The 15,990-nt window shown below is 44.6% G+C and overlaps 1 protein-coding gene and 2 non-coding genes across 3 annotated transcripts; 1 reads left to right on the top strand and 2 right to left on the bottom strand.

Annotated features, from left to right (window-relative positions):
• Window positions 1-3,546: 3,546 nt before the first annotated feature.
• Window positions 3,547-12,109, top strand: CPOX (coproporphyrinogen oxidase). Its single transcript, XM_030953892.1, has 7 exons — window positions 3,547-4,117; window positions 4,209-4,352; window positions 5,047-5,157; window positions 5,555-5,696; window positions 7,735-7,953; window positions 9,643-9,747; window positions 11,605-12,109. The coding sequence occupies exons 1-7, from the start codon at window positions 3,715-3,717 to the stop codon at window positions 11,690-11,692; spliced, it is 1,212 nt and encodes a 403-aa protein (XP_030809752.1). The 5' UTR covers window positions 3,547-3,714; the 3' UTR covers window positions 11,693-12,109.
• A 442-nt stretch (window positions 12,110-12,551) lies between these two features.
• On the bottom strand, window positions 12,552-12,623 carry TRNAD-GUC. Its single transcript has one exon. It is a non-coding gene; the product is annotated as a tRNA-Asp (tRNA).
• Window positions 12,624-12,911: 288 nt separating this feature from the next.
• Window positions 12,912-12,985, bottom strand: TRNAI-AAU. Its single transcript has one exon. It is a non-coding gene; the product is annotated as a tRNA-Ile (tRNA).
• Between the last annotated feature and the right edge of the window lie 3,005 nt (window positions 12,986-15,990).

Genomic DNA, 15,990 nt, shown 5'->3' with positions numbered 1-15,990 from the left:
GTACTGAGGCAGGAGCCCAGGAAAAACAAGGAAAGAGGTTTTTCTAACTGCAGCTGGACAAGGAAGGCCTTGCATAACCTCATCCAGACTAGGAATGGTGACCTTCTGGGGCTGGACTAGAGACCTCCAGAGGTCCCATCCAGCTGAATTACCAGATGTTATCAATTAAAGATTGCATTCAACCTAGTACAGAAAAAATGCCACCAACATATTAAATCAGCGGGAATGTGTTTTACATGTCCTGGCCCCGACATTTATTTGTTTTCAATAGTGTCTAAAAAAAAACCTACTGAAAGAGCAGAGTTTACTACAGCGAAGAGCTTGGAAGGGCAGTACAATCTTAGGGGTTTTGGCTGCTCTTTCCACAGTTCTTTATCCAGGGCTGGCAGTAATAGCTCAGTTTCTTCTTGAATTGTATCTACTGAATACATCTAAACGTTTTGATGCTAAACAGTACGCATTATGCACTTCCAAGCTATTTACAAGCCACAGACCTCTCTTAACACGTTCACTCCTACCTCCACTGGGTCGGGTTTCCTTGCTCATCAGGGATCATGTTCTCCAGCTGATGGCAGAAGAGAGACGAGCTCAGAGAGACAAGCTAAGATCTGTTCCTCGTTGCAGAGCTTCAGAAGTTTCACAGCATCCTCTGCTGCCAAAGAGCAGAACCAGATCAGAAATAAGAACAGGGACTATGCCTTCGAGCAAACATTATCACTTTATACAGACAGACACTCCCCCCAAAAATCGTCTGCAGTGAAAAGAGGCAGATAATGAAGCCCAAATCCTTAATAGGGATTAATCTCCACACTTTCCTCAGAGCCATACTTGAAACTGGTCTATGCTCTGGTAGTACAGGGGCAAATCAGTTCATGAAATAAATAGGGCAGGAGATCTTTCTCCTTTTTTAATGCCTTTATTAAAAATCAGCTCGCATGGGAAGAACGATGGGTCGCTCTCATGCTGCCACTGCTCCCAGGAGTAGCACGGAGAAGGAGGAAGAATGCAGCTGTGTCCGCTGGTCTGCAGGCAGAGCTGGGGCTTCCATTCTCACGAGAGCACCAGGAGATTCCCAGTTTTTCAGTTTGACATTCGGGGTCCTCTTTCTAGCCGACGTCTTTTGAGGTTAGGGTGAAAGGTAAAATGGGTCTTAGCGGACACTGGATTCTGTTCTTCACGTCTAGACATCACTTCGATCTCTTAATTCCATGGTGGCTCGTTGTTTTTAGGGGTTTTTCCTGCTAGATTTGGTGAGGGGTTGCATGCCAACCCCAATGTCACCTCCTTCTCACAGTCCCCGGTGCCATCTTCCAGGAAGCAGCAGGGTGATACCCGACAAAGGGGAATTTCTAACCATCAAGAACAGGGTAATTAAAGGAAAATATTAACAACAGGTGATTACAACATGAAATTATTAACAACAAATAGTTAGAACTCCAAGTTGGCAGCAATTGGTTTAACTTGTGAACTCTGCAACCTTTAAAGAAATGGACAACTTTTCTACTCATAACAGTTCAGAAATACCAGATCACTGTTTCCAAGGAACAGTCCCATACCAAAGTGCAAACTTTGCAGGGCTAAGCCATTTTTGTGCTATGCAGTACTTTTCAACACCTGGAGGTACACAGACCTTCTCTTTGTTATTTTGAATTCTTATTTTCACAGAATCACAGGCTGGGCAGGTTGGAAGGGACCACAGTGGATCATCTGGTCCAACCTCCCTGCTCAAGCAGGGCAATCCCAGAGCACATGGCATAGGATTGTGTCCAGACGGTTCTCCAGAAGGAGGGAGACTCTCTGGGCATCCTATTTCCATGCTTGGTCACATTAAAGAAGTTGTTCCTCCTGTTCAGGTAAAACTTCTTGTGCATCAGTTTCTACTCAATGCCTTCTTGTTCCATTGCTTGGCACCACTGAGCAGAGCCTGACACCCTCCCTTCAGTTATTCATAAACACTGATGAGGTCCCCTCTCAGTCATCTCTTCTCAAGGCTGAACAGACCCAGCTCCCTCAGCCTTTCCTCATAAGAGAAATACTCCAGACCCTTAATCACTTTTGTCACCTGTTGTTTCTCCAGCGGGTGTCAGAGCAGTTAAAGTCCCCCACCAGAACCAGGGCCTGTGACTGTGAGGCTGCTTCAAGCTGTCTGTAGAAGACCTCATGCACTTTCTTTCTCCAGTTCAGGTGGCCTGTAGCAAACACCCACAACAGTGTTACCTCTATTAGTCTGCCTTTTTTTCCTTACCCATGAGATCTTGACTCGCTTGTTGTCCCCCCAAAGAGCTCGATACATTCCAAGTGCTCTCTCACAGAGAGGAAACTCCACCACTGCACCTTTCTGGTCTGTCTCTCCTAAACGGGGCATAGCCCTTCATGACAACACTGCAGTCATGCAAGCTATCCCACCATGTCTCTGTAATTGCAGTAAGATCAAAACCCTTTCACTACATGTGTGTCTAGTTCCTCCACCGTATTAGGAAACAACATGTGCTTCAACTTTAGAAAGAACAAAGGATGTATAAGCATGTGCCCTCTAAGATCCATGGGAAAGAATCCTATTGCACTAAACTGGTGGTCCCACAAACTATTCAGGATCTAAAAACTCATTACTATGAGTAGAAAACCAGAAATGCCATACACAGAAGAGCAATTCCAATTCCACATGGTTCACAAGACAGCTCAGTAAAATACAACTTTTCCCCTATTCCAGGAATGCCCAGCTGGCCCTGCACAAGCCGTTACACACGAAATTACTCTGCAGCCCCACGTAGTTGCATCAACAGTATCAGGTTATTTGTAAGCAGTATGCAGAGATGTTTTACAGGCACAAGGACAGCACAGCCCTCTCTCCCAAAGCTGCACCAGGCAAGGTGTGGCACCTGAGTGCTGCATCCATTGATGCCTCTCCCTGTCACGGCACCCTCACACAATGGGCAGCCCAGATCCAGATGGAAGGGTTATGGGATGCTTGCACTCTTTCACAGCAGTCAGTGTGGATGGGCTTTCTTGCACAGACATGTATGAGCCAGCTGTGTGCCGATGGCATTCTGGCCTGTTTCAGAAATAGCATGACCAGCAGGACTGGGAACTGATTCTGTGCTCAGCACTGGTGAGGCCACATCTCAAACACTGTGTCCAGTTCAGGGCTCCTCAGTTCAGGAAGGCCATTGAGGTGCTGGAGCAGGTCCAAGGAAGAACAATGAAGCTGGTGAAGGGTCTGGAGGACAAGTCTTATGAGGAGCAGCTGAGGGAGTTGGGGTTGTTCAGCCTGAAGAAAAGGAGGCTCAGGGGTAACCTTATCACTCTCTACAGCTACCTAATAAGAGGTTGTAGCCAGGTGGCAATCACTCTCTTCCAGGCAACCAGCGACAGGATGAGAGGACATAGCGTTAAGCTGTGCCAAAGGAGGTTTAGGTTAACATTAGGAAGAATTTCTTCACAGAAAGGGTGATTATAGACATTGGATTGGAACGCCCAGGGAGGAGGTGGAGTCACTGTCCCTGGAGGTGATTAAAGAACAACCTCCAGGGTTCTGGAGACGTGCCAGTTAGTGCCGCCCTGTGGTGTAGCTGACGATGGGATGATAGACGACAGACCGGACTAGATGATCTCAGAGGGACTTTACCTAATCCTTTCCGTGAGCAGACACAAATTCATACTCCACTTCGCCCCGCCCCGCCCCGCCCCGCCGGCACTGCGGCGCCGGTGCCGGTCATGGCGGCGGCAGCGCGCCTGTTCCGTGGGGCCGCCCGTGGCCCGCCCGCCCTCGCCTTTACCCGGGCACTGGGCTCCGCGCCGCCGGGGCCGGTGGTCCGGGGGACGCGGCGGGCCGTGCTGACGGCCGCGGGGACGCTGGGCGGGCTGGGGCTGGCGCTGGGGCTGTGGCGGCGGCAAGCCGCGTTGGCGGCGGCCCGGGAGGACGAGGAGGAGAAGGAGCTGCGGCAGCGGTTCATGGCGCCGCCGGTGAGCGGGCTGCGGGAGCTGCGGCGGCGGCGGCGGGAGCTGCGGAGCCGCATGGAGCTGCTCATCATGGAGACGCAGGCGGAGATGTGTCGCGCCCTGGCCGACCTGGATCCCGGCGCCTCCTTCGCCGTTGACAGCTGGGAAAGGAAGGAAGGTACGGGGGAGCCGCCGGGGAGACCGCGGATACCGGCACCGCGGGTTTGGTCACCCCTCGGTGACCCTGACCTGGAGCGTGGCGTTGGCAGGCGGAGGCGGCATCAGCTGCGTGCTGCAGGATGGCGAGGTCTTCGAGAAGGCGGGTGTGAACGTGTCCGTCGTGTCCGGGTTCCTGTCCGAGGAGGCAGCGCGGCAGATGCGGAGCAGGGGGAAGTCTTTGAAGGCCAAGGACGGTAAGGCGTCTATCGCGCAGTTGGGATAGGGAACCTGGACGTGTTGACCTGAGTATTCCCGTTCAGGTACTCTGAAAGCAACCTGGCCTTTGAGCAGAACATGAGGAAGGCCAGACTGATGAATGTTCAAAGGTTTTCATTTGTATCATAGTGATTTCTAATCAGTAAGCTTGACAGGTGGACTTTCATGTCCCTAGAAAGCCAGGTATGGGAGTGCTTCTCTCTCTGTCTTGCTACTATAAGGAATATATTGTAGGCACAGGTGGCCTCTCAATAATGAGGCTCTAGTGCAACAGTGAAACGGTGCAGGAATTATGTACCAAAAAAGTGGAGGGAGAAAACCAACAACACCTGAAGGCTAAAGGGGACTCAACACACCTTTGTGTAACAAAGGGTAACTGTGAGGACCAGGGGTGGTAAAAAGCCTTAGCTGTGCCTTATGTTTTAAGTGGTCTTCATCTAGTGGGTATTGTCACGTTTTAGAACAAATACCAAAGAAATCGCTGAGTTAGGTGCACAGAAGTGTATGGATAAGAAGTAACTTGCCTACCGATTAATAATGATGGTGACCTGACATGAGACACTTTCCTGTTGTGGCTTGGAGCATAAGGGAAAATAGTGATATTCCTTAAATGATAACAAATGAAGTTTATTGAAAAACTGAAGAGCTTCTTCTGTGCATCCTTTTATCCAGGGAAGCTGCCTTTTTGTGCCATGGGTGTGAGCTCTGTTATCCATCCAAAGAATCCTCATGTTCCAACTATGCACTTCAACTACAGATACTTTGAAATTGAAGAAGCAGATGGTAAGGATTATAGTCCAATGAGGAATGTATGAAGTGTCTGACTCTGCCCCAAGGAAGTGTGAATGCATGGCTGGGTAAGAGATCAAGAACCAGTGCGAGTTTGCTCCCAGGTATGTCAAGACACACCAGCCCATCTTGTGAAACTGCTGTCCTGTAGTCAGGGTCAGTAGTCCAAAATGGTTTTCACTACATTGAAGTTTGTTTCATGTTTTCCTGAAGTCACTGATCATTGCACTACCTTGTAGTAAAATTTTTCACTATTGAAGTTCAGGGATACCGCTGAAAAATGATGTTGTTTTGTATTGTAAAAGTAGTTGTTAGTTCTTGGTGAACCACTAGCAACAAGTTGCTGTTCAGAAGTTTAAAAGACAAATGTTGCTGCTTGCCTCTGCTATAGGAACTAAACAGTGGTGGTTTGGTGGTGGGACTGACCTCACTCCAACTTACCTAAATGAAGAGGATGCCATTCATTTTCACAAGACTCTGAAAGAAGCCTGTGACAAGCATGATCTAAAGCTGTATCCCAAGTACAAGAAATGGTACGTGGATGAAGGTGTGCTTGGGGGGAGCAGAAAGCAGCACTGGGTGTTGGCAGTTAAGTGTATGCTATGAACTGTAGGTTTTGATGCCTTTTGAAAAGTATCAGAAAGCCCTAATGAAAATCAGAAGTGTACTGGGACAAAATGTTGTCTAAAGAAATATCTTATTTACAGAATCCTGGATTTTTCAAGTCTGAGGGCTGACAACTAGGCTTGTCAGTCTACAGCCCAAAGAAAAACCAAGCTGATAAAATTCCTTTTAGCCTCTGGTGTCAAACTAGGATAAGACTTCTGCCCCATGAACTTGCACAAATTTTCTTTACAGTGAACTCGTGGTAAATGTGCATGATTCAGTGTGAACTCTTGGGCCATCACAGCAGTTTTGAAAATCCCACTTTTGTTTTTCTGCATTCAGTCTGGCCTTCATAGCCAGATAATTTCCAGGTATGTCAAGGACATTGTCCTTAATGTAGAAGCTTCATAATTTGATGAAGCTGTATTTTTTTCTCTGGTGACACATTCACTGGGAGTTCAACAGCACATTTGCTAAGATGCAAACTTTGAATGTTCTTCTTGAGCTGAGAGATACAAGTGATGGGATCTTCCACTACTAAGTGGGAACTTGCTGTTCTGTGTCTGATAATCCTATCTGCCACAAGCTGTGTATGCAGGAAGGTGGGAGTACCCTTTTGTAAGCTACTAGGTCTTGTCTGAGGACAGGAGATTAAATGGGTGTTATAGTTTGGGTGGCAATCACTTAGTAGAGAGACATATTGTAGAGCCTTGAGATTACAGTCTTGCTGTCTGAGGATTTTTTGCATGGTAGTTTAGAGAATCTACCTTAATGGTCTGGTTCTTTGCTGCTTAAGTAGGTTTGCAATGCCAGCTCCAGGGGGTAGGAGACGTTTTCCCACTTTGCTAAAGAAAAACATTATTACACTTACCACATTGTCTACCTGATCTAGATTTAAGATTTTTGTCAGGTTAATTCTCTTTTATGTTTCTGACTCGGTGTTTTTCCCTAACTCTTCCTGCTTTCATAAAATAGAAAACACTGATTATCCCAGTGAATAAAAAAATAGTGTAGGTTATCTATTACATCTCTATGCCTCTCTTGTTATGGCCATGCCATATATAATGCTTGAGAACGATTGTGGATATATGGAAAACTGGTCCTGTATGGAAAACTAGTCCTAATGGAAGGCCAGGTTTTCTTGATGTTGATGGTTCCTGCTTCATACTTCGTTTTGCTTTCTCCTCTGTGTGAAGACTTGCACGCCCAAGCAAGGAATTATAAGAAAGATGGAGTTAAGTCATTCAAGTTACAGTAATTTCACAACTAAATACTCCCTGTAAATACAAAAGAGATTAATTGCTTTTAGGATAAGCTGTCCTTACTCATTTATAAACTTAAACACAAGTCATGAAAAGCCACTGCTATAATGACTCAGTCTTTCAAGTTTTAACTATTAAAAAGCCTTTTTCCAAGGAAAGGTGCCATGACAGTTGCTTTCTTATCTGGTCTTGGGGCCTTAGGTTACTTTTGTTTTGATGAAGAAAATTCTTTTACTTGGATGGCAAAGAGAATAAATTCTCTTTCAAGTCTGAGTTCATATGAAAGCTGTCCAAATAATTTGAGAACTACATATAATGCTGGCAATGGAATCTATCAAGAGCCCTTAGTTTTGAAAATTTTGAAATCAGGTGTCCCTGTTCGGAGTTGGTTGAGGATATGGATTGGATTAACCCACATGGACGCATCTGCCAGGGTGTTCAGCGACTTTGTGGTGATGTGTAGCTTTACAGAGACCATTTAATCAGAGCTTTTACTGCAACTGACACAGCAGTGCTTTCCAGGTGATGCTGCACTGTCCTGCCTCTGAGCAGTCAGGGAAACAGTGGGGCACCCAGCCCTGCAGAAACTGACTTATGGGCAGTATTTCACTGGTTCTGTCCTGCAGCATGCAGCTCTTTGGAGTACTGTTCATGTCTTTGAATACTCTGGACTATATTAGTAATCATCTGGCGCTGCTTCTAGGTGTGACGACTACTTCTATATCAAGCACCGTGGTGAGCGTAGAGGGATTGGAGGCATATTCTTTGATGATGTGGACTCTCCCTCCAAGGAGGAAGTATTCCAGTTTGTAAAGAGTTGTGCTAAAGCTGTTGTGCCTTGTTACATTCCCATTGTGAAAAAGCACTGCCATGACTCCTTCACACCAGAGGAAAAGCTATGGCAACAGCTTCGGAGAGGACGGTGAGTACTGGAGGAACAAAAGTATACACAGGAGGTGGACTAGGCTGGCAAGAAAAAATATGAGCTAGTTCTTCACGGTTACAGGTTGTGTGGGCCAAAAAAGCTCACCAAGAATTTCAGCATTTTTGTGCATAGAACTAATTCTGAAATCTGATGCTGGATTGCTAAACAGGGTTCAAAGAAGGCATTTCCCACTCTCCCATGTTGCAACACAAGCAACCCAAACAAAGCGCCACCATTTCTTTTCAGCTCCTTCAAAAAGCAAGAGAAGCTTCTGCTGTGTAACAGGCCAAGAGGTGTGGGTGTGCTTCATGTCCTGAATCCTGCCCTCTCCTGCAGCCCAGAGGTAGTGTGTATAGGGCTGCCCTGTCACATGAGGAGCTAAGGGTAAAAGAATGGTGGCTTCCTATTAAGTAATGCAGGAAAACCCTGGAAAGTCAGGAAATAACTGTACTTGAGTACTTTCAGCTCCTTACATACATCTGATCCATCTGATCTTGGCACTGAAATTCCTGTAAAGGAATTGAGGATACATGTAAAAGAATACAGAGGGTTGGATTTTTTTATTCTGGCATGGTCCAAGGTTACTGTAAAATACTTAGGAGGATGCTTAATGTCACCAGCTGTTAATGCTGCAAAAGCTTAAGTACATTGGTCTTAAGTACAGTTGTACTCTGTTTTCCATATCCTGTGACTGTTTGAGTGTATGGAGAATTGAAACTATACTTTGTGCTTAACTAGAGTCTTTAGTTTCTCCTGTTCTGCAGAGAAATGTGAGACTGGCATGGAAAGAGTGTAAGCATTCAAGTTCAGATCACTGGCCTGCAGCTGTTGGTCACTTAAGCAAGCATCCTTAATTTGGTGGGACTGTTCTTGGGAACATTGGGCTTTCAGGATCCAGCCTGTGGATGGGATTTAGCAAACCTGCAAAGTTTAAAAGGCGGAATAGCTTTTCTAAGTTACAGCCAGGACCAGCTCTTGAGGCCTGTCTATTTCCCTGGGTCTGTTTGCAGGTTATGGGGCTATGTAAAGCTTTCAATTTCTGCACATGGATAAGAGCTTTTCCCTTCCTGTATCTTTAAGTACAAACACCCTGTACTGGCTCTTGAGATAATCCCTGATGAATTGTCACAGCTCTGTTTGTATGCTGGGAGAAGAAAATGGTCTATTTCATCACTTACAAATCCCAGCCAGCACTCTGAAGCTATCTGACTTCTGCTGTTTCTGGATCTTCCCAGGAACCAGGAAATACTGTTCTGGCCTTGCTGCTTATGTGTCCTTCAGCATGGAGGACTGCACGGTAGAATTTTTTCTCTGGTTATTTTCAGTACCTTTAAGGCCTCTCTTTATTACATCCCCACAAAGAGAAGAACCAAGGTAAATATAGCGTCAAGCTTGCCAGCAGGGTTGAGGCCTGGGAGGAGAACAGTACAGCACAGGAGCCTGCAGACTGCTCTCCTTAGAACAGCTGGTCTGCTCTAGTCTCTTAGCTGAGGTCACTTCTCCCTGTGCTCTGTGGAGTGGCAAGGTCACACCTGCATTCCTATGCAGAGGATGCTAAAGAACAGTTGACCACAACTCAGCAGAAAGACAGACTGGTTTTGTTTGATGTCTGCCATTTGAAGAAAGCACAACCAACTTCTGCTAACAAACTAGGTTTTTTTCTGTTGCATCTCTTCATTCCTGTAGGTATGTAGAGTTCAACTTGGTTTATGACAGAGGTACAAAGTTTGGCCTCCTGACACCAGGATCAAGAATCGAAAGCATTCTTATGTCTCTGCCACTGACTGCAAGGTAAGGGTGTGGTTATGTGGAGTTGCAGCAGACACTGTTCTTATTAAAATACTTCATAGGATTAAATCAAAGGTCTCTTTGGTTTCTAGTCTCTTAACAGTGATGAGTTAATGCCTGATACAAGAACTGGACAAGTACAGTTCTCTATTCTGCAAATGCAGCTGCTTCTCTGTTGTACTCATCTAGTTGCCAGTAGTATGTGGCATAGAGATTTTCTGGCAAAAAAAAAAGTTATATTTTTTTTGCTTAGTTCCTCTTGATAGATTTATTATTCTTGCTCCATGGATTTTTGTTTAGTAGCCCTTAGAAACCATGAGTGCTTCTGGCAGTCCTGCCAAATGTGGGGCAGAGAGCTGCACAGTTATAACTAACTGTGTGTTGTATGAGAAAGTACCTCTTTGTTTTCTACTTGAACCTCATGACTTCATCTGACTTCTCACTGAGTAACATGATTTTCTTCCTGTTCATTTTCTCCATAACAGTTTTTATTTTACAAGGCTTCTGGGGGTTTTTCATTGTTTGTTTTCCAGGCTGACAGTTTGTTTTCCTGCTCTTTTTAGTTTTTTGTACAGTTGACGTTTCATACTTTTGCCACTTTTGCTAGGCTTTTCTGTGCCCTTTCTGAACTGGGGATAAGGAACAGACAATGTAAACTACATATCTGGATACAAGATGCAGGTGTGCTCCTGACTTATAGTGGCATAGCAATATTTTAATTCATTATTCTTTCCACAATCCTAATATTCTGTTTGTTGGTTTTGACTGCTGTTCAGCATTGAGGTGGCTTTTTTTATAGAACTGTTACAATGTCAAAGTCTTTTCTGGGCAATAAAATTTAACTCACTCTGTGTGCAGCTTTTTTCTGTGTCCATCACATCAATCAACAGTAAATTTCACCTGCCATTTTATTACTCAGTTGCTTGGCTAAATACTGTTTTTAACTCTCCTTTTAGGTTTTAACCCATCTTGCTTATGCTTGTCACACCAGCAAATTTGGCCATTTACTATTTATTCCCACTTTCAGGTTGCTTTTGGGTATCCTATGATGAATTCCATAAAACTCACTAGTGAATTTTCTGCTAGGAAAATTGCCTGCTGCCTTGTAATCATGAAGGCAGTGCTGTTCTCACCATATATCTTTATCCCACTGACAACACCTGATGTGTCCCAGGCCTGGTGGTGTAGCATGTTCTGTGTTTTGACATAATTACGGTGATTGTCTGGGTTTGCTCTTTTTCATCAATGTAACTAGCTCACTTCACAGCATGAAGGGGTCATTCCTTGGGGGGCAAAATGGAAGGAGGATGTACCCATCTCTCTGTGACTGCTGACACTTTCCTTTCTCTGTTGTGTCTCTTTCAATTGCTTTTTCAATAAAAAAAGGGATCTTTCGCCACTTTTGTTCTTAAAACCAAGATTCAACAAAGACTCGTAGAGCTTCTAGTCGAGATTCTGGAAAAAGATCGTGTCACTGTCAGAATTCCATGGGTTTCTGTTTTTGTTCATCTTCCTTGTGATACTAGTGTGTCGCAAGAGACTGTTACAAGATTTTTGTAAATAAACCTGCATGCCTTGTGGGACATAGGGTATTGCTCTTTCCTTTTTCCTTGTCCTTCCAGATTTTTCAAAAGTTGGTAAAAAGATGAAGCTAACATTCCTCCCATCTATCCTGGTGACATTATTATTTGTTTTTACTGAACTTGTGATTTGTAACCATATCTGTCATCTTAGCCAAAGTATCAACTGTGTATGTAGCTTTGCATCCTTAGAAAAGGCAACTCCAGTCCAAACACAGCCTGGTACAGGAGAAGGGGCTGCCAGCTGGGCCATCTGAGTGAGTTTCCCTTCTCCTTGCAGGTGGGAGTACATGCACAACCCACCAGAGAGCTCGAAAGAAGCAGAAATTCTGGAGGTTCTGCGAAATCCTAAAGACTGGGTGCACTGACGTGGAGCATGAACAGGATTGATTGCTTCCACTGAGCCATTCTGAGAGAACAGGAATGCCTGCAAACCAGCCCATTCAAACTGCTGTTGCATGGTGTTTCAGTGTGTCTATTTGTACTCTTACCTCGTGCCTTAATTATGCTGTAGACTTGTTAAAACTTGCAAGTGTGTGAACTCATTCTTTTAGATTGATGGGCTAATGTTGTCATCCTTTGTTGCTGTTGCCTTGTGAAGGACTGCTGAACACCTCACAGGACTACTCCGCGTGCTTTAGATGACTGCAAAATGGCAAACTACTGTGGTGTCTTCAGGGAGATGAAAGGATTATCTGTGCCTAAATAGCACTGCTTGCCCTTATAAAATGTTTGAATGCTTGAAAACATTTTTTTAAAGAATAAAGGGAATATTTGGTATTATATTAAACCTTAAACTATGCTTTCAGGAAGCTGTGGAAAAGGTAGTACTTCATCACATGTATTTTGATGATATCTTGTTGACTGTAGAGGGGGAAATAGTTTAAGACGTGCTGCAGCAGCATAACTTCGCTGATGTGGGTGGAGGTCTCAGTGTTACCTCATGAGAATGGAAGGATGGCTGTCCGTTTGAGAAAATCAGCACTGAGTATCTGTGCTGCAGATCACATAGCAGAACAATGCTGCTCGAGCCAGTTCCATTGCCAGTGGATCAGAATGCTGTTGGATGTTGCCCTAAAGCATCCAGCTCTGCCTTCGTGCTCCTCCCAGCTTTGGCCTGATCGTCTTGTCCCCCAGCTCGAACTTCCCTGAGGGGCTGGAAGGGGAAAAGCAGGTGGGAAACAGGTTTTCTTTCCCCACCATCGAGGAAAAAAGAGGATGTCCCATCTCCCCGTCGGGGAATCGAACCCCGGTCTCCCGCGTGACAGGCGGGGATACTAACCACTATACTAACGAGGAGTTGGATGTGGGAGAGTTGTCTCCCCGCCACCAGGCAGTAGCACCTTACCTGCCGCGGGCTTCTGGCGTACGGGTGACGCCTGGCCTGGCCCCAGGGGCGGGGCAGGGTGGGGAGAGGCGGCGGCCCGCCTCGCACTCACTGTCCCCACATGATCGCCCAAGTCCAGCTTCCTCTTGGGAGGTACCGCGTTCCTTTCCGTGTTATCCCTCCGCCCCTAAAACAAAATTAAATGATCCTCTGCTAAGTCAGAGATCTCCTCATGTCTAAGGGGAAAAAAAAATCGACATTGGCCCGTACGGGGATCGAACCCGCGACCTTGGCGTTATTAGCACCACGCTCTAACCAACTGAGCTAACCGGCCTATTTTATTACAGCGTGTGTGTGTGGAACAGGACCCGAGGCGCTCCCACAGACGTGCCGTGGGCGCAGCCGCTGCCAAGCACCGCTCTACAGTGATCGCTCTTCCTAGACACCGCCTCGGCGAGGTGATTCATGGAGCCATGGTAGAGCAGCAAGGGCACCAACCGGGGTGACGAGCATTCCTAAAAAATTGAGACTTTCACACCTTTCGTTTTTCTCTGCCTGCTCCCTTCTCCGGTGCGCGGGGGGCAATTACGGGCGACACGGAGCGGCTCGGCGAGGCTGCACCCCGCACACGGACACGCACCTCCCGGCGGAGCAGCAGCACCACCGCAATGAACCGCCACGCTTTGTAGGAACCATTCCCGACCCTTCCCTCTCTCCCTCCTTTTGGCCACGCCGCGGACGGGGATGCGATGGAAAGAGTGATGGGTCCATTCCCACGGTGAAGGGTCACTTGTGAAATCAAGGCATTGATTAGAAAAAGGCAGAAAATATTTCAGAATTAAATACCTCTGAGTCAGTGAAAAAGTTGTAGAGGAAGAGGACATAATTAAATTCCCAGCCCTTCCCTTCGCAAACCGTCAGTATGAGTGCTAAATTGAGCTCTTCTCCTTTGTTTCATTTGCTGCTAACATGACCTATCATTAAATACATCAATAAAAAACATACTAGGAAGCCAAATATCTGCATAGAGAAGCATATATAAAGGTATCATGACAATACAAGAGCTTCCTCAAATCCTGGGCAATATTTAACAGAGATGTTCCCACGCGCTGCAGAAAAAGACCCCAAAGCAGTGACTAAAACAATGACCAATACATCGTGTGAGGAGATGGTCACAGATCATGTGTAAGAAAATATGGAGTGAGGAAGGAAAAAGACAGGAGACATCTGATTGACAAAAGGGCAGAAAACTACAGATACACATGAAGAAGAAAGAAGCAGAAAGCCCCACAATAAGGGGCTTTTTAGAATAAAGACTTTTAAATTGAAAAGGCATCATTTACCAGTGACGTGCTGGGCTTTAAAAAATAAGTGGGCAGTCTACAAAAGAAAAAATTATTTGACTAGCTGTAGAACTGGAAGAATCTGCAAAAAGTCATATACCTAAAAATGCAACCCCGACGTGGTCTAAATTCAACAGGTGCTGTTTTTCTTTCCTTAAGCAGCAGCATTCAATCATTAATACTGTGGGACTCCTAATACTGTAGGTTTTCCTCCATCAGAAACCACAGTCCTCAGAAGTTGATAAAAAAATTTTAGAAAACAGTACCGAAGCAGTAGAATCACTCCAGAGGCAAGACGAAGAGTGCCTGTTGTAAGCAGAATATGGATTTTAAACTGTGTCTCAAGCTTTCTCAAAAACACACTTCTAATGGATTTTGTTAGAATTTCAAGCTCAAGAAGCATCATGACAAAGATAACAGCCAGAGAAGAGGGAAGCTGTACGGTTTCTGCTGTTGTAAGTAGACCTCATCTCACTGTAAAATAATTTCAGAGCCACTGGGACAAGACCTTTTCAGAGCAGATTGCTCAGTAAAGAAAGAACAACTGCGAATTTGTGTGCCAGGAGCCAGAAGATACAATGCAACTGCAATGAAATGTGGTGTCTTTCTGCAAGAGAAGGGATTGCAGCCCTAACTCCTATTATTACCAACCTTGATCCTTTTCTATTAGGTTATCCCTAATTTATTGACCACTCATTCCTTTAAAATACCATTTGCTAAGAAAATTATAATATAAGTATTTTACTATTTTAAAAATGCAAGAAGCACAGTTTGTTTTGCTCCTATTGTGTCATTAGAGTTCAAAATACATTTCCAAATACATTTCCCAGTCTTTCAGGATAAGAAGAATGCCTAGGGAGAGGTTAACATTATTTTTTCTTCCAAGAGTAAGAAATAAGTAATTGTCTTGTCAGCTGTTGAATCCTGAATGTGCAGGTGAAAGATGGTGAATCTTTGATGACAGATGTTTGTCAAAATGCAATACTTAGAACTACATGTTTGAAACGCCTGTTTCCTTTTCCCTTCCCCAAGGAGTCAGATTTAATACATTTAATACTTTCAACAACTATTCCAAGAAAACTACTTAAGACGAACTAGTCCAGGAATGAGGAAGTAAAGGATGACATTTACTTTCCCCCTCTTAATTATGGTACATTGCAGGCAAGTGATCATGTTCATAAAACTAATTTTTGAACTTCAGTTTAGCCAAGAACTCTTCTACCATATAATAGTTTTCATTAGCCTTCTAATTAATTGTTTTTAATAAATCATAAGCAGTGCATACTACTCAGAAACATTGTGATTTTCCACTTTAACCAGCAAGCAGCTGGTTTTTTACAGACTGCTATCGTTAGAATAGATTGGAAAATTCACTTAAATGTTCAAAGTTTTGCTAAACTAACCCTGATGAGCTTCAGTGAACAAAGTCTGGGGGACAGAGGTATTGCTACTCCTGGAATGCAGAATTTATAGCCTTCTAGGACATGTGGCAGGAACCAGAAGTTAAAGAAGACACTAAGAAAGACAATACAGCAAGTGTACTGGAAATGCCTTATCAAGGAAAAAGATAGTAAGAAGACTGAAAATGTGCATAATGAAAAATCAATAACTAACAGGACATAGAATACTGTTTAATGAAAATAATTATATAGTTTATAACCAGCGGACATTAATTTCTTCGTTTGATAAAAGTGTATAAATAAGTGAAAAGTTTTGAAAGTGGCCCTGCATCTAGACAGATATATCCATGCATGCCGCGCTGTGAATAAAGCAAAGCCTACTTTCTAATACTAAAACATAGTGTTTGATTTATCCCGACGCTTTTGGCGACAGGTGGAGCAAAAAGACACATGCGCATGGCAGAAACTGGTTACAAATGTGGCTTTAAAACTCCAGCTTCTGATGACAGCTTTCTGCAGGTTCCTGATCCCGCCCAGACTGTGTAACGCTACAGGAAATGGTATTTTTAACTTGTTATTCCTCCCCCCTTTTTTTT

This window comes from Camarhynchus parvulus, chromosome 1, assembly GCF_901933205.1.
Source record: "Camarhynchus parvulus chromosome 1, STF_HiC, whole genome shotgun sequence".
Taxonomy (NCBI): Eukaryota; Metazoa; Chordata; class Aves; order Passeriformes; family Thraupidae; genus Camarhynchus; species Camarhynchus parvulus.
This window is presented reverse-complemented; position numbering and strand designations above follow the sequence as displayed.

Bases quoted from the DNA above. Each gene is read 5' to 3' on its own strand.
- CPOX (XM_030953892.1), top strand. From the start codon at position 3,715: ATGGCGGCGGCAGCGCGCCTGTTCCGTGGGGCCGCCCGTGGCCCGCCC. The intron at 5,158-5,554 runs GTAAGGATTATA...CCTCTGCTATAG, and splicing joins TGAAATTGAAGAAGCAGATG to GAACTAAACAGTGGTGGTTT. The intron at 5,697-7,734 runs GTACGTGGATGA...CGCTGCTTCTAG, and splicing joins TATCCCAAGTACAAGAAATG to GTGTGACGACTACTTCTATA.